The sequence below is a fragment of the Bacillus rossius genome, chromosome 1, assembly GCF_032445375.1.
Source record: "Bacillus rossius redtenbacheri isolate Brsri chromosome 1, Brsri_v3, whole genome shotgun sequence".
In the NCBI taxonomy this organism is placed as follows: domain Eukaryota; kingdom Metazoa; phylum Arthropoda; class Insecta; order Phasmatodea; family Bacillidae; genus Bacillus; species Bacillus rossius.
The window spans coordinates 366,123,613-366,147,285 of NC_086330.1; the positions used below are offsets into that span (position 1 = coordinate 366,123,613).

Sequence of the window (23,673 nt, forward strand, 5' to 3'; positions counted from 1 at the left end):
TGTATTTATCAAAAAATCTTTCAGCAACTATCTTTTTTATCATTATTTATTTAATAATAATTGTGTTGGTTTTTATTGGAGTATGTTGTTTCCAAGGATTTTTTCTACATGTGTCTATCTGCATGGCAGGAATATTGGCTAGGTTTGCTAGTTAGAGAGGGGTAAAGAGGACAACATTTATTTCCACAATCAATTGTAATCGAGCGAAATTAATTTATAACTGGACTTATTTCGAGTGCATTTCAATCTCGGAAAAGGTATACATTTTTACGAATAATGGATAGCTTAGGTATATAAGCCTACCAATCAAAACATGACAAATTATTGCAATATTCAGTGTGAAAAACGAATTACGTTATAGGGAAACATGTAATAGTACTTATCACAAAACACAATTAACAAATACGTATCAAATTTATACACATCGGAAATTTCCATATTTATCATGTACAGCAGGTAAAATGTAAAGTAACGAAAAATTGCAAATATAACTTTCGTTGATTTTTAAGAAACTGTTTGACATTGCCAATCACAGAAACAAAAGTAATATGCTTAGACTTTAAATTGTAGTTCAATTACAAGCTATTCCTCACAAACGCACAAATATTTGGCCTAAACGCTGGAATGGCAATTGTGTTGCAGTTTTTAAATGCAGTAAATTGGACATATTGTTAAAAAAAATCACATATGAGTTCATATAAATAATGTGTTTGTTTCCTTTAGGATTAAATTAAATTTCAATCACATAACCCACGACTCTGTGATAGGACTACCTACAGTATCACGACGCGTATTTTTATCTGTATATATACATCACATAATACAACGCGGTGAATAAGTTATTGCTGGTTTTAAATGTTGACATTTTAATGTCATCCGTACTATTTTACAAAACTGAAATGTAGTTAAACTAATTTCGCCAGCAAAGGAGGTGGCGGAATAATTCCGACAGTTGTGAAGTCAATCCGATACGTAATTCGGATAGCGATCGTTAAAGAATAGGGTCTAACAATACTCTATCGGATTTCAGTCATTCCTCTAGCGGAATTATTCCGACAGCGTCAAGAATAGGGCCGCAGACCACGGGAAACTCGCGCTAATGCCACCTGTTGGTCGCTGGCTTGTGAGACGGCCTAATTGGCTCGCCCGGGGTTCCATACTTAATTGGTTAAGGGCACTGGAGGAAAAATTACTTTTTTTTTCGAGGGGTGGGGAAGAACACAAGATCTTCCCCCTACCGCGCCCCCTTCACGAGCTTCTTGCTCCGCCACTGGCGAGGGGTTCTCATTGGTCCCGCCCAGATGCCCCTTGCGAGAACCTGAGGGCCTGGGGGCAAATAATGTTATACCTAGGCCCTCCCCATTACCTTTCAGACCCCACAATTAAAAAAAAATTAAAATTATCACGGTCGTAACTGCAAATGTTAAATGCTGGTACCGCATAACTGGGAATTTTACAAAAAAATAGTCGTCCTGCTATCAGGGTAAACTCAAGCATGAAAAAAAAAATCTGTACACTCGTCCGGGGCCTCTGAGCCTTCCTCTGCCAGCCTGGGTTCCAGTTGCTTCTGTGCGGACTGTCCGCAGGCGAGTCAGGACAAAGAAGCCGCTAATTCCTCCGATCTCGCCTGATAGGCGGGATCACACCCCACCGACTATGTCCACGTCTCGTCGACGCCGAAGGTGTTCAGACTCGGACGAGGGGCGTGGCGGTGTTGACGAGAGATGACGACGGAATGCGGAAGCACCCCGAGGAAACCCACCAGCCCACGGCAACGTCCGCCACGTTCTTCCGTCTGCGAGCAATCCTGTCTGATCCGACTCCAAGTCTTTTAGTTGCGGCGTGCGTTTAGCCGCGTGTGCAACTTGGCAAATAATCAACCAGAACAAGTCAGCGGTGTCGGCTACTATCGCAGCCTTGCGGGGTTGCAACACCCCGATCAGAAAACCCGAATAGTTACGAAATGTAAAAAACAAAAAATAATAAAAATAAAATTCTTGTACATTTTAGGAAGCTGGCAACACTGCACCAAACTACCCCCCCCCCCCCCCCCCTTTTATCTCCTCCTTTTACCGACAAGACAAAAACTTGTTTTTCCAGTTGCGAAAAGACGCTGGCCTTGCAATGATAGTCTGTCTACCAACGAAAAGCTCCACGTTTATGTTCAAATATTCAATTAATAAATTTTAACCAGCCTAGCGAACACCCGAAATTATTGATTTTTTTTTCCCTACATACCGCTTTGCCGATCTGCTAGAAAAACTACACCTCAACTATTCACTAATTTTATTCCGGGCCTTTAAGGGGATTGGTGCAGGACAAAAAACAGTCATTCGTCAGAATTTGTTGGAAATGAGCTTAAGTGTTTCATAAATGCTTGTTTATTACTACTGTATGGCCAGCCAGCACGTATATAAGCTAGCGGGTGAGATTTGGCAGGTTAGTGGCGAGAGAGCTTCTGTGAGGGGAGGTTGTCAAATGTTGCAGCTCTGAGGCCTGCCATCTAGCGGGAATCTTTCGAAGGTCTTACACAATATCGCCTTTCTCTCTCTATCTCTCTCTCCAACACGGACACCCAACCAGCTCTTATCGCTTCCCATCTCGCCTTATCCTTCATTCTCGGATCAGGTAGCCGCCCTTCCCCGCGTAGACTTTCGTGTTCTCCAGGAAACCAAGACAACCTGTGAACAATTTGTCCAAAGCTGAATTTTTGTACTGTGGTAGAGTTGCCTATGCTTAATAACATACCGAAAGTTTACCACTGTAGACCTTGTGCGTTATCACCGAAAATTTGCATTTAAGTCCTAGGTGACAGCAACTTACATCAGTCCATTAAAATGCTACCCATTTATACAGTTTTTAATTTAGACTGTCCATAAACTTACCAAAATAATCTAGAAACTTTAATACACCCATTAATGTTAGAAAAAATTTAAATTTTTAGTATATATGATATAAAGCGATTAATTCACGACATATTTTTTTTTTATCTTTGCCACCCAGATAAAAATACGATTTACACCGATTTGAAGAGCCCAATGCGAAAAAATGTCTAAATACATGTTTTTAATTATACTTTTAGCTTTAATATAGTATATTTATAAAGAGTCTAGCATAATTAGTTGCCTCATTAAAGCTGCCCGAGCGTTGCAGTGTACTGCGGCCGTACTGATCTTTCACGGCCGGCGGGCTTTGAAACACGCTGCGTACTGCGACACTCAATAAACTTGGTCTTATTTATGGATTACTTAAAATATATTTAATGCATATGATAGGGTGTATTCATGTTACATCTATTGAGATATACATATTATTTTTTTATATATGAATGATTTTTGATACAATAAAATTAACAATAAACAATTTCTGCTTGGAACTTGTAAATCAAAATTCTAGAGGACCTCTGATTTTATATATGTGTGTTCGTATTTTGTTACAAAAATTTTATTATTAAAAATTATTTTTTATTTCTAATACATTATATTATTTTAGATCAGAACTGTGCAAAATTTTAATGTAGCCTATATTATAAAATATATATATATATTTAATTGTATGAAATTATTTTACTATATAACAATTGAAGAAAACGATACACCGTTAATGTGCTTGTTGAGTTTTGTCACTTTTATAACATAATTCGGATGATAATATTATTTTTTTTCCAGAAAATAAATAATACATAAGTTGTGTTGTAAAATGCATTGATAGAATTACATATTTAGTAATTTTTTTCTAAGTTAATTCATTGGAGTGCTGCGCCTAGCTTACTTCGTTGAATTGCTAGTGGCAAAGAGCGTTGGTGGATGTTTTTGCAAGAGTTTGACCGTATTTTATGACCCCAGCTGTGAGAGGGTGTTCGTCCCAGAAATCCTAACGGTCAAGGAAAATAGCCTTTCTCTGTAGTCACGTACGGGTCTGCTACTCGCGCAATATCGTCAGTTTATCACAACTTTCCGGGAAGTTCTATTGTTGTTATTTATTTATAATTTAGAAATTAAAGAGTCGATCATACTAACCTTTTTACCTAAGCAAATTGCATCCTGGAAGATTTTTATCTACGTTTGCAGCAAAAATCACTTGCAGTTAGGAAACTTTTATTCTTTCAGAGTAAAATTCAGTCTGGAATTACCATACATTAAAAACCTTAGTTTTCTGGAGCAAAAAACGTCCCAGCACGAGCGACTTTAACACTGCTGCACCACACACTACGCAGCTTGAAATACATCAGTGGTCAGACTATTGTACCAGACACTCAAAATATACACATTTAAACCTTAAAAAAAAAAACACAGACAATATTTATGAAGTGATTTTGACGTTACGCTCAACATATTTATGTAACATGTAGTCAAATTTCTATAAAAAAATATATTTATTTCTTACCTTTTATGATTAAAATTACCAATTTAATAATAGGACGTTTTAACTTTGAGGTGTTTATCACAGTTACCATGTAGGACATTATTTTATATTACTTTGGTGCCATAATGAGAACCGACTTAAAAAAGTATTAAAGTTATTAAATTTACGAAACATTTTTGTGGATCATTGTAGAAATTATCATTAAGGACTCAACTGCTCATTTATTGGTGTGATCACAAGGTTTCATCGGTCAACTTTTGACGTGTTACTAAGAAATGTTCATTCTACTACTGTAAAAAATTTTTTCTTTGGGATAATTTTCCATGTATTAAAAATTTTTGTTTCTTAACAGCGAAATTCGTCTCGACCCGAACCTACTTCGACAACCTCGCAGTAGTATACACTACGCGGCTCGGATCGCTTTAGTGGTCAAACTAATTGTATGAGACACTTAAAAAATATACCAATTTAAAGATGAATAAATATGCAACAACGATTACTGTAAGCGATTTCCACGTTGGGCTCTTTAAGTTTATGTAAGATGTATTTATATTTCCTTAAAATTGAATGAAAGTGAATTCGTTAACTTTAATGATTTAAAAGGTCTATTTTATAGAAACATGTTAAACTTTGTGCTTTTTATCACTATCCTCAGATAGGGCAATGTTTCTAGATTATTTTGGGTTCCATACTGAGGTCTATTCCATAAACTGCATTTGCAATATCCATTATTGTGGATCGTTGCAAAAAAAATTAATTTTGGAATTAACTACTCGTTTTCGGTGTGACACACAAGGTTTGCGGCAGTACTTACACTTTTGACGTGTTACTAAGAAATGTTCATTCTACTACTGTACAAATTTCGGCTTTGGGATAATTTTCTATGTATTAAAAACCTTTGTTTCTTCACAGCGAAATTCGTCCCGACCCGAGCCTACTTCTGCAACCTCGCAGTAGTATACACTACGCGGCTCGGATCGCTTTAGTGGTCAGATACATTGTACCAGGCTCTCAACAAATAAACTAATTTAAAATTTAAGAACTAAATCGTGATCGTAAATTGGCCGCCATGGTGATTTGCGAATTTATGGAGAAATAAAAGCAGTTAAAATCTTATGTAGTTTCCAAGAGACATTATTACATCACCAATCATCTTAAGTAACAGGTTTACAAAATTTCAACATATTCATTAACTAGTCAGTTTTTTTTTCAAATGTGTTAGTATTAACAATCTGGACCATATCTAGTCGGTGAGGTCTGTATTGTTACAGACTATCTGTATTCCGGTATTTGGATTTTGAAGCTACTTAATGATTCGCTTTCAATGTCTATTAAAATATACCTAATGCTAATTGCAGGAATATTTCTACTCGATTTCAAAATTATAATTCCTGAACATTTGTAGCGGACACATTTCAATGTAACACTCACTGATTTTCGAGTTGTGTTGAGGTTTCGCATGCCACTTCGTGTACACGAGATGGCCCCTGCTCTGGTAACAATGAGTAGGGACACCTGTATTTCGCGAATACATTTCGTGTCAAGGTATTTCACAAAATACTGTAGCTTTTTATAAGAGGAAAGGCAAATTGTGAGGGTGCAGCAGTACTGTGACCACATTCTCATTGGCCTCGTCAAGAGCGGGACGACACCTCTCACCGCTCTCAGCCAATAACCACAGGAGAAAAGCTACAGTATTTTGTGAAATACCTTGACACGAAATGTATTCTCGAAATACAGGTGTCCCTAACAATGAGTCATCACAACCGGTGCCGTCTGTACGAGCGTCTTCACAAGTTATCCTGAAATATGTTCTTAAATATTAATTCAAGTGAATTCTTAAAATCCTACACACCTTATCTTAAGTGTCGTAAGTGAATCGTTATATTTTGTAAATCCATATAATATAGGAGCCACCATGGCGCGAAGCGATGGACGCGATACGAATATTTTTTTTTTACCAACCACTACATCAGTAAATATTTGTGGTTTCCATTCGCTATGAATTCAAGCATGTAACATTTGTACTGCTTCTTCAATTCGGCCACAGTTAAATGGGAGGCTCTGAATCCCTGAAAACTCCTCAACAAAATCAACGATGAATCACAGGCATTATAACAAACAGTTGTCACAAGTCAAGTAGCCAATGAGCAGGTGACATTTTTCGAGTCCGTAGAGGATTGACTATCGTACAGGTCATTAACAACACGCCCTTACGCGCATGGTTAATACCCGCATGAGTAGAGCAGAGGTGCCCACCTCTCCCCCCCCCCCCCCCCAAACACTATGACTCAACCCCCCCTAAACTAATTATGCCCCCCCCCCCGAATTTTTTTTATGCCATTTTCTAAATGATTTACTCAATTATTTTATAATATTATACTTTTTTAGTATTATATTTTATCACATTTTGCATTAATTAAAACTGATTTTCTAATAATAATTTTGGTAATATCAGGTAATATTTCCATCCTGAACCGACAGATGCCAAACTGCTTTTGTTGAGGAAAGTGCGGGGTTGCCAATTTGATTTACAAGATCCCTTTCATTTATCAAAGCACCAGAATCGTATTTTCACATTAGAAGCTATAATTATGTAAATAATATATACATTTTTCTCGTCTTTTAACCACCCCCCCCCCCTGAAATATTAATGACGCAGTCTGCGTCGTTACCCCCCCCTTGTGGGCACCCCTGAGTAGAGTGTAAAGGCGTAAGCATGATACACATCTGGTCCTCATCTAACCGCGCACACTTAGATTTAAGAGGCCGTGTCACAAATTTGCGCTCCTATCTATATCAATGTTATTTTAAAAGGCAGTTTTTCTCAAAGTCTATAAGAGGTAGGGGCCGGAAATTTTGCCTACTGAAAGTATACAATACATTTAACATAACCGCTTTTTTCAAATTTAGTTATCATATCATATATTATTTCTGTGATGAAAATAATATTATCAATATTTTGATTTGTCCAGATACATTGAAATTTTGCTTATATTTATAATTATTTAGCAAAAACTGAAAACGCCATTGAAATGTATTGCACATTACCTTCCGATCAGTGTCTTCATGATCATGATGGGTTTATAAACCTGGGTGTAATCAAGTCTTTAACAATTACATGACAACATTTATACTTAATAATTTGGAGATATGCCTTTTCTATCCTCAGCCCCTGAGCTTTTACTATCTGGTCTGGCGACGGACCTGACACTCTTCAACCACCCCAGGGGTCTCCGATTGCACATCTTATCAAAAAAAAAAAAGCTGTTCGTTCATTTGTTTTTGTGTTCGAGCGAAGGTTTACTTCTCCATAAGTGCCACAGACTTCACACATTTATGCCAAGGGAATATTCCGCTGATGTGACGCTATACGAATGTATTATTCGCGACCATACAAATTTTTTGTTTGTCATCGGGAAAATGACGCCGCAGTTTGATTTTTTGTGGTGATATAAAATAAATTTTCTTGCTAGGGAATGTTCATTTTGAATTGAGCATTTTTAAATGTCAGCGTAGAATATGCTTATCTGCCCATTTTGTTTCTTTCCATAATAATGAGTAAAGTTAACATTGTCATAGACATTTTATTATATTCGTTTGCCGTCCAAGTACAAATGTCACACTATATCGCACGTAATTCTATTTTTTACTAATTTGTTAGTTGTCATTTTATTTAAGTTATAAATAACAGTAATAAAAATTATTACTTAATAGTCCAGAATAGAGATTGAGTTATTATTCATTTAATAGGAGTTTAAAATATGGTACTACATACATATTTATATTATCTTGTTGTCTTCTTTGTAACTTTACTGGAAGAATGGCATTTGGTATGTATGTTAACTCACAATGAAAATACTTCAGAAGTACTCAATTAACAGTGAACAACCTAGGGCCTATACTAATTTCATTATGTTCATGAAATATAATTGATATTACTAATAATGAACTGTATGTGTTTTGCGTAGAGATATCGTACGAACTGTATGTGGTACAGACCAACATTAGCTAAGACTCTGTAAATAAGTAATTTCAGTTAATGTGTAGAGAATATTAAAAGTTAGAAATAATGATATATATATAAAACAATGCAGAGTAATCAGCATAAAAATAGAAGTGGTTTTTACGTAGCGCCTACTGGAATGTATATTTTGTGTTGAATTATGTGGTATGATTAGTATTCTCTTATTGTAAGATGTGTTTTGTTAAAATCTTATAAAACATCACTTACTGTTGAAGGATTTTCATTTTTTTTGTGATGATCTTACTTAAACAAGTTTTAATTATATTACACATATATATTTTAAAAGCATTTTAATGTATACTTATAGAATTGTAATAGGCTTTATACGGACTCTCACGATGCATGTGAGCATCTATAATTAATAGAGACCGGAAAAATTCGCGGATTCATTCGGCGATAGGCTAGAAGTCAAATACATATACCTTTTAGATGATTTTGCTATTGGCTTACTGTTCATCTGGACGAATCTCAACCAATTATAAAACACCAACCAAAGAAGGATCGAATCACAGACAAACAAGCTGAGACGACTAACAAGTCAGCAGCAAATGAACTGCCGTTATTTGCCCGAGTGTACAGGGGAATGTGCAGTCTATCCTGAAGGCCGTCGAAACCGCGAATTTTTCCGGTCCCTAATCTACATCAATATTATGGCCGTTTCACAAGATCAAATATTTATTGAATTCAATCTGTTGCATTCATTGTACATGATTTTCGATATGTACATTGAATTCAATACAAATTGAAGATGTTACTCAACTAAGCTTATTCTTATTAACTTATAAGTATTTTGTTTGTTCAGTACATAAAAGTAAAAGATTCGTTATTATTTAAATAATGAGCATCTTTAAGCAATAACGTTTTCAAAATATTTACATAAACATAATGGAATATATTTTTTAAATACTTTATATCTACGATCACATCAACGGCAGTATTATGTAATCAATGAGGTAATGAAATATCCTGAAAGGATATTTTCTTCTCTGTAAAGTAAATTTGTAATGCAGCCCTCTTAATGTTAGTCTTGTGAGTTATTTCGTCTTCTAATATGCTACAGCAATGTATAAAATTAAGTTTTGTTAGTGTTTTAGTCTTGTGTAATGTGATAAATTCAATATTTTTTTTGTATGTTCGTATTCATAAAGGTAGGCTACATATCGTATTAAGATAAATAGTAATATTTGTAAATTTAAATTCTTTGAAACAACGTCGATAAGAGGTTCACCTACCTCTGTTAAACTGTATGATGGTGCATTGTAAAAAATTAGGTAGTCTGACTTAAGTGAGATTGTATTTAGATTGTGTGTGATGCATATGCAATATCTAAGCATATGCATTTATGTTATTATCCTTTTAAAACGTTACATGATGAATTTCGTATACTTTTTAATGTCAACTAACATTATTTTTCACGGACTATTACATCCAGATAAAGAATAATTACCACATGTTTGAAGATTAATTGTATTCCGATACGTTTAAAGTATTAAAATTTTTAGTTTTAGTTTTAGATACGACTCATACTACATTTGTTAAAGTGAGGTTTCTTGATTCTGAATCCCTGCATCTGCAATTTCCTAGTGAGCCGCCGGTCAGATTGTCATCCTCTCAGATTGTCGAGGAACCAGATACATTTTTCGTCGAGTAAACTCGAGCTGTCAACCTTCCCACTAATCCTGTGATAAGGGTATAGTAGCTTTATCACGCGCTGCGGCTACAGTCCTTCGGTTGAAAAAGCCACTAAATCTCACTGTTAAAAGAGAGAACTTCTAGAGCAGAATATTGGAAATAAACATTTACTGACACGGCCTCTTAACTCAGGATAGGGTGAAAAATGTTTACTAATTTTGCAGTCCTAACAGTCACCAACGAAACGCCAGCAAAATAAATAAATAAGGCCACGAATATTGTTCGTGAATGAAGGCGAAGCTGATACTTTGGAAACGTTACCAGCATATATTAAATAATGTTTAACTATTATTTACGTAGCTTACTTCTTAAAACTGCATTCATGTAAACTGATTTTGTGTGAGACTATGTTGAGTGTTTTCTGCTACACTTATTTTTCTGAAAAAAAGTATATTGTGGCTTAATAAACTTGTTAACATTGATGCCTGTCATAAAAAAAATTCAAACGTAATCATACGGATACATGTTGAGTATAGTTTATGAATGGTTCACGCATTGCTGGAAAAAAAAAGCATGTTTACAATTTTACACATCTTTATGTTGTCGCATCGCGTCCATCGCGTTGTACATACGCAACTCTGAAAAATAAATGTATGGTAAAAAAGCTATAATAAAATAATCTCTTATCTTTCTTTATTCTTTTTTCTAAGCGCTCTAATGGCTTTCGATAGTTTTGTTCTTTTGTGTACTATGCTTGGTGGAGGTTTCTTCGGCATTTTATTCCTGAATAAATCTCACGCTTACAACAAAAAACATCTAGCTAAATCACTGTGCTAAATAATAACAGAGAATAACCATTCAATTATACGCCGAGCTAGACCAAACACGTTCTCTTATCTACTGAAAATGAGTACGTTGACCTTCATATCAGTTTCGCGCGAAATCCCGTCTCCCCTTCGTAAACAGCAGACAGCTGAGGCAGGGTGGGAACGAGAGAAAACACTGGCTGCAAACAGTTCGGGAAACTGTCGCAAGGTGTCACTACTGTCCAGCGCGCTCCATAATTTCTCGTATCCGAGCTTGCACGCTGCTCAAACTTCTACAGTTACGTTTTTACTTTAGGTCCGACTGCAATAAGCTAAAGACTAAAATAAAGTCAATCATTCAGCCGACAGATATATTGGCGTTTGAATTACAAATGAAAACGCGAATGTTATTAAATTCGCAAATGAATATCACGCAATTTCGTAGCAGCTCATTTATTAAAATTCAAATTGTAAATACGTTAAATTAATAATGATTACAGATAAAATAATGGTCACAGTCATATCTCCCGTGTCTGAAAATTTATCTGCGAAAGTTTTACCACTGAATTCTTTATAGTTTATTAATAAAGCTTGAATTAAAGAAATTCCCGAAAATCAGCAATAACTTAATTAAAATAAAAAAATAAAATAAATAATTTTACACCAGAATGGTTCAAATCTTCTCTAGAAGCTGAATCATTAACAAATATATTGTTTTTTTTAATACGATGCTGGTGCACCAATCCCCTTAACGCCAAAATTTGAAGTCATAAATATTATAAAAATAAAACTTATAAGTTTTACGAACTTTCCCCACGCTGCAAAGAGGAAAACCCCGCAGCTAAAGACCCCGGCATGTGCATATGGCAGGTAAGACAACCGGGTTCTTCATGGTGTGGCGGGCGACCTGTCTTCGTGCGGCCCGTTGGCGCGCAGACACACGTGCAATATGCTCCTGCTCTGAGCCGGTGTTGTGGTCAGGGGTACCAACCCAACAACATTAAATTAAAAAAATATATATATATTGCCGCATTTCATTTGCAAATGACTCATCCAAGTCCGATTTCCCGACCAATTATTATGGGGGAAAAGGAAAATAAGGTGAGGGAGTTTCCTAGAACCCATAGGTGGCCTCCCCCCCCCCCCCTCCATTCCAAGTCCGAAGAACCCGTTTTTTAATCCCGTTCTGCCGTTTGTGTTCGTTTGCCCATTGTTTCCCACAATCACTTCACGCAAATGCCGGGACGGATACTTGGCTTGGCCGATACCGTCACAATATCCCAATATCCGTTATTTGTTTCCAGTATTTACTGTGGACGAGACATTAAACTTGATAATTTATAATAAATGGATGAAAAATTAATCAATTTTTAAATAAATGGTCCATTGAAGCTGGTAAATGCGGACAAGTGCGCTAGACACGATGCATCATGCATTGCGACGTTGCTGACGTTGAAATGCACTCTCCTCGCTTTACTCCAGCCACCGGGACCACTTCAACCTCGGCCACTTGAACCTAGGGTTACCAGCTATTCTCAAAATAAATTATGCACCTGGTTGAAATATTAAAATTTTTTGTATTGGCCTAATAATTTTTTTGAGTGATGAATTTAACACATAAAGATATTTTTAGTTAACAAAGTATAAAAATTCCAGATATCTCATATGTGATTGAACATTGGTAAACTAACTTCAACTCTCTCCAATGCAAAATGTGATTAGGAAAAAAGTGTGGGAAGGGGAGGTTTGCTAAAGCCACTTAGCCCTTCCCCCGCCCCCCTTAGATTAGAACCACCCCTAGGGACACCATTACAAGCAACTTAAAAAATATATATTTTAATAAATGTATGCCTTACATATATTTTCTCATTTTTCATTTCACCAAACAAGCCCAACTTTAAATTAAATCTCATCTCGGGTATAAAGTAAATATACAACATGCAAGACACAAAAAACAATGTTTCACAAAAAAACTTAACTTGGCAACAACTTGCCACCTGTCGGCGTCAACATGAACTATTTGGTGGCCAGTGAACTGCGGAGTAAACGGAGCCTCGCAATGTCGCAATACATATAACAGGTGGTGCGGCGCAGGCGGGAAAATACTTTTACAATTTAATGCGGGTGTGTGAATTGAACTTTAAACAAGATACGGGAAATATCACGTCCCGTCCTGCCTACGTACAGGATAATTCTTTTATAGTCACAGAATACGGGAAATCCCGTACAATACGGGACGGTTGGCAACCCTACTTGAACCCGACTGGTTTTTTAATATCCTCGACAATGTGAAGATTTTGAAAGTCTAAGTAAAATTAAACGAATTATTCTGAAAGAAATTTCAACCATAGACACAGTGGCCAGTAGCAATACCTTTAAATCTAGAAAGTTTCAGTTATTTATTTCATATGATTATCCTTATCGGTAGGTACTGCGAAAAACTGTTAAAAATGTTAATCCGTCAACTGATAATGCAAAAAGGATGCAATATAATTAATATATATGTATATATATAGACACACATATATGTTTGCTTGTTCGTATTTCATACGCTGCCATACCGTTCATCCGACTGCGATTAAACTGTGCAGACTTGATCTTCGAAACACGGGGAAGGTCACTGCCTAGAAGAGATTCTGATAAAGCAGAATCTAATTTTTCTTGATAAAAATTTCGCCATTGCATTGATAAATCATCGTTCACCCGATCTCTATGAAATTTTGCACGCTTGACCTTTGAAACCATGGAGGTATTAATTAGTCTGTGGAGTGGTTGTCTGTTATGAAGTTGAAGTCAACTGGTTATCAATTGGGTTGCAACCAGATCGTAGTTGTATCTTTGAATATATATACTGTATAGAAGTCGCCAGCCCAGGTTAAAATTTCTAATACGGTTTTGAGGTAGTTGGTTAATTCACCGCCGCAATCGCCACCATCTCTAGGGCACCGACTTGTGGTGGTCCCTAGCGGACAAGTGTCGAACCTTTGAATATATATACCGTATAGAAGTCGCGAGTGGATAGGATTTACTCTACGTTTTTCAGAAGCGTATGAGGAGCAGCTTGGGAACTTCACCGCTGCAGTGCGCTGCCGTAACGCCCTGTATCGTCTTAGTTGTTATTTGCCCGTTAGAGTGCAGCACTGTCGCCCGCTGTTATTCCCCGTACCCCTCATCCATCATTCACTGCAGATCAAGGTCGTTCAACGGGAGGGGGAAGGGGTGTTTGAAGAGTTTGACACTTGTCCGCTAGGGACCACCACAAGTCGATGCCCTAGAGATGGTGGCGATTGCGGCGGTGAATTAACCAACTACCTCAAAACCGTATTAGAAATTTTAACCTGGGCTGGCGACTTCTATACAGTATATATATTCAAAGGTCGAACTCTTCAAACACCCCTTCCCCCTCCCGTTGAACGAACTTGAGCTGCAGTGAATAAAAGGTGGGGGATGCGGGGAATGACAGCGGGCGACAGGGCTGCGCTCTAACGTGTAAATAACAACTAGGGCGATACAGAGCGTTACGGCAGCGCACTGCAGCGGTGAAGTTCCCAAGCTGCTCTCATACGCTTCTGAAAAACGTAGAGTAAATCCTATCCACTCGCGACTTCTATACAGTATATATATTCAAAGGTTGTATAGAGGCTAATATGCTATAAATTTGTGTGAAAGGAACTCGCAGGAAGAATCGTAAAGATGCCATCATGTAATGAATTTCGCTGAACAAACACAATACCAAACCTCTCCAAGAAATTAGGGTTAAACTTAATCATAACCAAAAATTGTTTTTTTATGCAGAATGAAATTGTGGGAGAGGGAGGGGAGGTTAGAGGTCGTTCTCATTTTGATTTCAATTATTGTATATACCAGCTACCTCCACTGTTTAGGTGATATTTCGATAAAACCAACGCGCAAAGAAAAAATTAGGGTGGCGCGCGAGTAGTATCGGATAGTTACCAATAAGCACTTTATGTCAGATTCTCTTTTCTATGGGCCGAATAACAATGGTGCGTGCGAGTCAAGAGAGATATATAGAAAGATAAAGAGAGATAGGTATAGAGACGGAGAGAGATAGAAAGATAGAGAAAAGATAAATATAGTAATCGAGAGGGATATACATATATAGATAGGTTTACAGAAGAAGTACAGAGATAGAGACACAAGAGTGATATATACCTCTATATATACATATATATACCTATATATAGAAATAAAGGGATAATATAGACATAAACCTATTTATAGTGTTATAGAGAAATATGGATATATACTGATATATAGATATATGTTTTCTATGTGTGTACAAACTTCAAAACATTTACAAAAATAATTAAAAAGGAATTGCAACGCATGCTGGGCATTAGCTAGTACCTATATTACAAAAGTCTACAAGTAAAACCGTGTTTAGATAAAATACACAATAATGACCTAGAACGGGAAATATATAAATCTTAATGTATCTATTTTCTCTATTATACTCATACAATATAGAGCTAATTAGATTAATATATATGTAAGTGGTATAAAATATTTACAATTTTTAAAACAAGGTGGACGGCTTTTAAATGAAAGGAACCAAGAAATCTATGCATGACATTGAGACAACCGCTGTAAAGTTAGATACGGTGATTGTGTAAAATCTAACAATATGATGATTGGTTCAGCGCATTGCAGAATGCAGCGCAGGGTACAACGAGCTTGATTCTACGAATATAAACATATTTGATATATTTCTTATGTACTTGTGTAGGTAACTCAAAATATGAAAAAATATATATTTCGCTTAGTTAGGTACTTGAAATAACTCTTCCAAATATGCTGTCGAAAGGTTTGGTGGGCACGAAAATGTCAATAGAAAGTTTTGACTGCCAAACTTGCATTAAAATACCCCGTAAAATTAAGTCATTTTCAACCAAACATGAATTTGCTGACATTTAAAAATTAATAAAACTGTTAGGTTACTAAGAAACGTTTATTACTCTTGTTTCATTGTCGCCGTATGTACATAAAGAGACCTCTCGACAAAAAAAAATTACACATTTAATTTTTCGATCACAATACACTACTGCAGTAGCATTTTCACGATGTCTTTCAAAAAGGCTGCAATCCTTAGCTGTCATACACAGTTTCAACATTTCATTTCATTAATTTTGCTTGCTTTGTGGTTTTCAACAATATATCGTGAACACTCAACAAACGTTGGCTACCCTGGCATAAGATTGTTTTCAATCGCGGGGTTTAAAAAGTAAACATGTGACACTCGTTATTTTGATGCACATCACTGAAGTGCAGCATCGCATTTTTGCACATAAATATGGTATTTAAGCGTTTTCAGGGTTCAACATGCGAAGAACTGGATTGGCATACGAACGAAATAGAAATACAAATGATGTATGCTATGCTACACCACAAGCCCGTTGGTATGTTCGTTGTGAATTCCGTCATGGTAATGTTAATTTCTTAGATTTAAATAGTTATTTTACTGTTGCATATCATTGCTTTTAATTACCCTCGTAATTGCAGAAATTTTTGAGTTTACTAAGATAATTTTGGCTATTGTTGCTATGAAGTTTGGAAATTTGCGCATGCTTTTCAATGTTGTGCAAACATGTTTTCTACGTACCTTAATATTTAATGCTGTCCATACACCCAACCTTCTTTCAAAATCAAATTTAGCCCGCTCAGCGTTTGAAAATTGTAGGTTTTACGTATTTTTACGTGTGGTTTCATTTCTGAAAATGTTACTACAACAGGTTTTTACTTGCGGCAAAGGTGCACAAGCACTTGTACCAACTGTTAATTATTGCGAAAAGAAAGGTGATTTAATCGTGGTAAGGTTGAAATTTCATTGGGTCATTGCGAAAGAAGTATCAAGTTCATTTTAGTGATAGTTCTGTGCTTTAGTGATAGTACAATTTCATACGCACGTTCAGTTAAAAAGTCGATAGGCTTGTTTGTCATTATGTTGATTTAAATACGTTTGGATTTATTACTGGCATTTTTGCTGCGAAACATCGTTGTAATCGCTACTTACAGCATATTTAAAGAGAGAACAATCATGCGGCCGGGATCTAAACTATTTCCAAAACAGTTCAATTTCAAAACTAGAAAATCATCAATAGAATTGCAATGTTTTGATGATAAAGTGAAAAACAGCAAACTATAATGAAAAAAAAAAATTGTATGGCAAAAAAAATATCTTACACCATCTTTTGTGTAGCATTTTAAATAAATATTGTCACAAACTAGTTTCCATGTTCAAAAATTAAGCCAATGTTTGAAAGAGCCAAAAAACAAATTTTTTTTTTTACGAACTGAAACTGATGAACTTATTGAGAATATTCAATAAATCAGAAGTATTTTGCATGACCTAAACTTAAAGTACATGTGTAGTTTTTTTCAAGACCTACAATTCTGGCCACAAAGTTCATTAAGTTATTTTAGTGCATCCTGCCATTGGTTTCCCACTAATTTTCTCCTTGTTCTCGTACAGTACCACACATCATTTCTCAGGAGTTTTTATTTGATTGGCCTGTTTTAAGCTTTGGATTTATACACGAAAGAAAATAGATGTGACTTACAAACTAGAATAAAATGGAAGGTTGAATTGTATACAGAATACACTCATGACTTGCAATGATAGCTAATAAAATTTATAATCAATAGCAAATTACAGATTTTTGTTAATAGTACCCAATAGTACTTGCTGTAGGCCCTACCATATTATGAATTTGGAAGTGAAATTGATGTGGTAGGAAACTATAAATTAAAAATTAATGTTGTTAGTTTTATTAAAGATCAGAGACCAGCATTTAAATTGGAGGCTATTGGGTGCAGTTGGTAAATGTTATGTATTATTAATTTTTTCAATAGTGGTACTGTGTTATCAGACAACAAAATCAGAATTAAGTTTCCAAATCTTATATTTATACTTAGCACATTGGTGGCGGATAAAACTGGGGGTTGGCGAAACACTCTCTCGTCCTTATCCCTGAAAAACTAGAAAATACAACTAAAATATACCTGGTTTTATTACTTAATAAAGGCAAGTTTATCAGTGTAACATTATTTATAAGGTGGTGTGAACTCAGTCTATGATTATAAAAAACCAACTTAGGCTATGTGCTTACAAATACTAGTGCTAAATTTTAAAGATTTTATGTTATGATATTTTAAAAGGAATACCTATGTGTAATAAGTCTTATTAATGTCATCACAAAATCCGGTGGTATCATGTTGTTTCACAGCATTATTATTATTATGTAATATAAGTTCTAATGACTAGTATTAATGTAATGAAAGTACTGTACAACTTACCACCCTTGTATACAAGCTGTAAAAGTATTATCTTAATTACTACAGGATAATAATAAAAAACCATTAATAATATGGTGTTGCTACTGTAGTTTGCTTTTAGGCTCAAGAACACTGTACTCTGTGAAGGTTGTAAGCCATCTTTGTGTCTAAAATTATGAACACATTTTTCAATGGTTTTTATTCATTTGGTCGTAAGTAAAGCACTAGTATCCCATTAATGCACTCTAGTTTTCAAGTTATTGTCACTCCTTCCTTTCCACCATTGTAATGTGCTCTTCCAGTTACATTTAGTTTTTGATAAAGCAGAGTTATTAGAATGCACGTCACTTAATCATTCAGTTAGTAAATGTGTGTGGTTCCAGGAATCAATAAACATTTCCACATGGCTTGCATCATACATACCTTGCAGAAGAACTTGAACAGGAAAGTGTCATCGTCATCTGTGTGGAAGTATCTGGAGTCTCTGTACAACTTACCTCTGCTGGTGAGTTACTGCCCCCTCGTTTGAATTTATGCTGGGTTCACAATTAAAAAAATTAAGCGAGTGCATAGCAAGCCATGCACACGACCTGTGCACACGACTTGTGCTAACTGCGAAATCGGTTCACAATTGAATTCTTACTGTTAATTTCAGCCAATGAAATTTCACGAACTATGCGACATCTGTTAGCAGTGTTAGTAAATAAACATGTTAACTTTCAAAATAACGATAATACTATTATTATCTCGAAATTTTCTTACCACAATATGGTTAATAAATATAAACATATTTCTAGTCCCGCCAAAAAAGCACCCTGCTCTTCTCCTATTGGCTGTTGTGCCATGCGTACGCGACCGAAATAAAATATATTCATTTCACTCCTATGCGCTTGACCTCGCTCCCATGCACACGACCAACTTTCTGCTATTGTGAATCGTTAGGTTAGGAAACATGGCGTTCATATCCTATGCACACGACCTACTGTTACTGTTATTTTTTCAATTGTGAACCCAGCCTTAGTCACATTAGTGGATCCTAACCACGAGGGACACATCAGTCGTCAAACACAATCTGCATACTTAGATCAAGATCATTATTATTAAAAAAAAAAAAAATTCCACAGGAGGTTGAAATTACCAAGTCATTCATGGCTAGGACACTTATCATTGGAGTGATTTGTGGCTCTTCTTAATTTTCAAAACAGTTCCAGAACTGAAGATTACAAAGGCTACCCAATGCATTATAGTATCATTACAGTATCAGCTGATCTTTGTGGGTCAGATTTCTCCTGACCGAAGTTAACTTCTTCAAAGGCAAGATTATTATTTATAAAGGATAGAATTGCATTACATGTATCTAATTCTCATATAAAAGTTTCTGAACTGTTAACTACCTATGAGGATCCTCCACATATGTAACACAAATATATGATTATCCTATTAAAACTGATTGAGGAATTTTGAATATATATTTTTTTAATTATGAAAAAAATTCAATTTTGAGAAGTTTTTATGATTGAAGCCAGAGAAATATTGCAGTCTGGAAAAAATGTGTGTATCTGCAGTGTAATGTTACATAGAGTCTGTTTTACCATACTTTACTTAATTTTGACCAAAATATATGATACTCCCATTTGACAGTAGTTTCAACTGTTGCTCATGTTTTTATGGTTGCTGTGATATGGGAAAACATTGTACAAAATCTACTCATAACTTTAATCTTATTGTGAAAAAAAATTGGTGAAGAGTAGGTATGCTTAACATTATTTGATATTTAAGGGTTATATTTACCACTTTAATTATGGTTTTGATTAATTCAGTGGAGGTTGAATAAGTGGTAGATATGTGAAACATCTGGTTGTTTAGTCTGGAATATTTGTTGATTTAAGAATTCACAGCCTGTGTTTTTTGTGCACGACACTTAAGGTGCCATTTCTATTTTTTAAATTTTTTCATCATTTCTTTCATATAAGGACATTTCTAAAAAAAATTAACTTAAAACCTCCCTTGCATTTGTGGTTTTACCACAAATATTTTTAACAGATATACACTTGGTGGAACATTATGGTTGTAAAAAAGGCACACATGTCTTAGTTATCATCATGTGACTTGTTGCACACATTATGTTTAACTAAGCGAATACTATTAAAAATATATGTGGCATAGCCAAAATTGCAATGGAGGTGGGTAGTAAAAATTTTAGAAACAGCCCTTAGAAACGTTATGGAGAAAAAAAAAAATCAGCACAGTGTGCAAGGTCAAGCCTTGTATAGAATACAGAATAACATTGTAACAGTTTCAAGTGAGTTGAGCTAATTTTTGTATATCTGTTCTGGTGACACATGAATTGTGAAGGTGCAGCTCTCTAGATGGTAATTTGACATGCACGCTTCGACTGAATAAACATGTGTCCACAAATGTTTCCTGTGTTCATTATAATTCCTGCATAGTCAGAGTAAAGTTTTAAGGAGGGGGCAGGGGGGGGGGGAAGAATTTTATAAAAAAAAAGTGATCACATTAGATTCACACAGCCTGTTTGTAAACATTAAGAGGCAATTGGTATGCACTTCCTCTCAGTGACAGCATGACGGAAGGATACAAGATTGTGAACTTCTGTGCAACTTCATCAAAAATAATTTCTGAAAAGTGTATTTTCATACTGCATGTAGCAACAGTTGTGTCCCACAGACATCATGTAATGCAGTCATTTTGACGTTTTTGTAAAACTTTTAATTATAAGTTAACTTAAACAGATAACCTGGATTAAAACACAAACATTAATTTGGCTGATCACGGCAAAGATGTAGCTTGATAATGAATTGCAGGTTTTTAACCTACAAAAACTTTTGTTCTACATTGAACACCAGAATAGATTAATTTTTAATTAAATCATTTATCCCTTCTTTCCCCCCTCATTTTTGTATCAGAATACTAAGTTCCTCATGGCCACATTTAGCTTCTTTTAAGAATAATTTTTTACAGCAATATTTCTGAAACTATAAATACAACTTGTTTTAGTTTAGAAAATTTTAAATTACTCGCAAATTAAATTGATTATATATATATATATAAATAATCTAGAATTAAAATGTTTAATTTTACAGTGGTCTGTGAAACCTTGTTTGAAACTTAACTTGTGTAAGTATTGTGTTTTTCTGTAGGGGTCTTGTTTGTTTGCAGGGTGATACAGAAGATGCACAGTTCCCAGTAGCTGAGAAAATTTACACTTTGCCCGAGTCGTGCGGTGCATTTTTAAAAAAAGAGAGAGCGGGCGCAAGTGCGGCGCAGGCGAACGCAGAGGGCCCAGACCTCAAAGTCAGCAATGCCAAACCCAAAGACGCGAAAGTGAAGCCGGAAGAAAGTAAGGAAGCCCATCGTGCGGAAAGTGGAGCGAAAGGTGCTAGGAAGAGCCTCGTCAAAGGGAACATTAAAAAAGAACAGATCAAGGAAGAAAAGAAGGATGTCAAAAAAGAATCGAAGGAAAAGAAACACAGTGTTGGCGCTGATAAACCACCGAAGCAAGAAAGCAAAGAAAACAAAGAAGATAGAAAGGAAAGCGTGACAAAGAAGGACCCCGAGGAGAGAGAAGCAAAGGGCAAGGAGAAGCCGTCGAAGAAAGAGGAAGGCCTGCAGCTGAAGGAGAGGCAGAGGGACGGGGACTCCCCGAAGCGTGGCGTGAAGCGGACCAGGGGGTCGGCGAGAGGGGACGACTCCAGCTCCACACACTCGTCCAGCCCCGTCACGACGCAGACCGCGCAGAAGCGCCGGCGGTTGTGATCGCCGACGGCGTGCCGCTGCTGTACCGTGCGCGCGCACCCCTGATCTTCGTGCTGTCGACACAACTAAACTCTTATTCTCAAAGTGCATGATGTGTTTGTGTGTGTGTGAGGAAATGTAAATATGCGTTGTCTCTTATTTGTACATTATGCTCACAGTGATCCATGAAGTAAATAGTGTAGTAATTTTTGATGTGAATTTCCTTAGTACAGACTGTTGCTAAGAGAAATATAAGTTTTCTACGTAAACCTTTAAAACAATCTCAGTTATTTACCCCTTGAAATGAAAAAAACTTGATTTTACCAGCCATGGTACTATGCTGCATGTTTTTTTTTTTTTTGCTCAAAACCCCTTGGTACAGATTTTCTGCTTATTGTCTACAACGTTTACAGGGTTTGGGGGTTAAACCTTTGAACTAGGAACTTGCACAATTAATAGAGAATATATTTAGCAGCAGCTGTCAATATTTTGCACAAACTAATTCCCAATAATAGTGAATGCAAAATCTCCAGGGCAGAACTAGATGGCAGGTGCTAAAAAAAATTTAAGGCTGTGATCTGGCATCATAAAGCCTGATTAATTTTGCAAAGGTGGCCCAGAGAATACATGTTACTTGAGCAGTTGAGTCGAAGGTTGTTCCCATGTGTAGGGCCCCGTGAAAGTGGTAAATAAAATTTTCAGATTTCATCATTAAAAATGAGCAAAAGCAGTGTTAATTCACTTAAAAACACAAAAACGGTGCTAAAAACTAGAAGAAAAAAAAGTGTGTGTTACTGTAAATATATCTGAAATTATATAAGTTAAATAATTTTACTTGAACCTACTCATTACTGAATACCCTAATCAAATAGGTTACATATATTTATATGACAAACTTTTAATTTAGACACCGATTATTAGTTCATTCCCATAAACTAATCCGGAAAACTATGAATCCCTTTAACAAAATCTATAAAACACTGTTGACCAACTAATCATCATTGTCGTCACATCATTTGAAAATGAATGTTTGTTTACATCATTCCACTTTTTGGCGCGATTTAAAATGCTTGTGTTGCCCCGTACGGCTGGGTGATGAAGTAAAGATAGTTCCCAAGGTCCCCTTTAAGAGTTCGCCCGATAATCTGCTTGATACTACGACGATGTCCCAACTATATGCCAGCGCCCCCGGCTGACGTGGTGTGGCCACTCACATAAGGCTGTTCCAAACAACGTTCGCCCAATCATCTGCTTGCTTTTGTATTTATCCGGTGTCACTGTTCCAAGCTGACGTCAGTGCCCCGAGCAGTGTGCGTAGGATTTAAAACTTTGCCTGTTTGGTTTGTCTTATCTATCCAAACTTTATGCCGGAAAGGAAAATAAACACAGTAGTTTTGCGTATTTTTACAGTATATTTTGGGGTTTAATATTATAACGTGAGCGTATGTAAGCTTTTGTTTGCTTTAGTGCATTTATGACTAATGTTCAGTGGCGGCCATATTGCGGTGTTTGTTTACCAGTGACGAGACAAGTCTTTTACCCAGTATTTAAGTTTTGCGCAAAAACACTGCGATTTCGCGTTATAATACTAAATTTTGTGTAAAAACGCTGTGTTATGGCAATTTTGAGTAAAAACTGTATTTTACGGTGATGTCGTGTTTATCGTCGTTTAGTCGCGATCGCGAAAAGAACAGGCCCCTACCAATGTGCCATGCCTGGCCTGCCCCCACTCCACCCCCATCCAGTGTGACTGAGCGAAGGGGCCACAAGCAGGAGGTAATTAGCACAGTACAC

The 23,673-nt window shown here is 36.1% G+C and overlaps 2 protein-coding genes across 5 annotated transcripts in view; one reads left to right on the plus strand and one right to left on the minus strand.

Annotated features, from left to right (window-relative positions):
• Positions 1-16,613, minus strand: part of LOC134528383 (RNA-binding protein fusilli) — a 326,528-nt gene extending 309,915 nt beyond the window's left edge. Inside the window, exon 1 of one of the 2 annotated variants that reach the window (XM_063361960.1) lies at positions 16,451-16,613. The gene's annotated coding sequence lies outside the window, so the exon portion shown is untranslated. The remainder of the gene's footprint in view (positions 1-16,450) is intronic. The other variant, XM_063361958.1, reaches the window with a different exon arrangement.
• Positions 16,049-22,157, plus strand: LOC134528388 (MRG/MORF4L-binding protein). Of its 3 annotated transcripts, none has more exons than XM_063361974.1 (3): positions 16,049-16,247; positions 18,507-18,628; positions 21,304-22,157. In XM_063361974.1, exons 1-3 carry the CDS (start codon positions 16,142-16,144, stop codon positions 21,898-21,900), a joined length of 825 nt encoding a protein of 274 aa, XP_063218044.1. In that variant the 5' UTR covers positions 16,049-16,141; the 3' UTR covers positions 21,901-22,157. The 3 variants fall into 3 exon arrangements, with proteins under 3 accessions (XP_063218044.1, XP_063218043.1, XP_063218045.1); XM_063361973.1 differs by having other exon boundaries at positions 16,084-16,273; XM_063361975.1 differs by lacking the exon at positions 16,049-16,247 and adding an exon at positions 16,587-17,872.
• Positions 22,158-23,673: the final 1,516 nt, after the last annotated feature.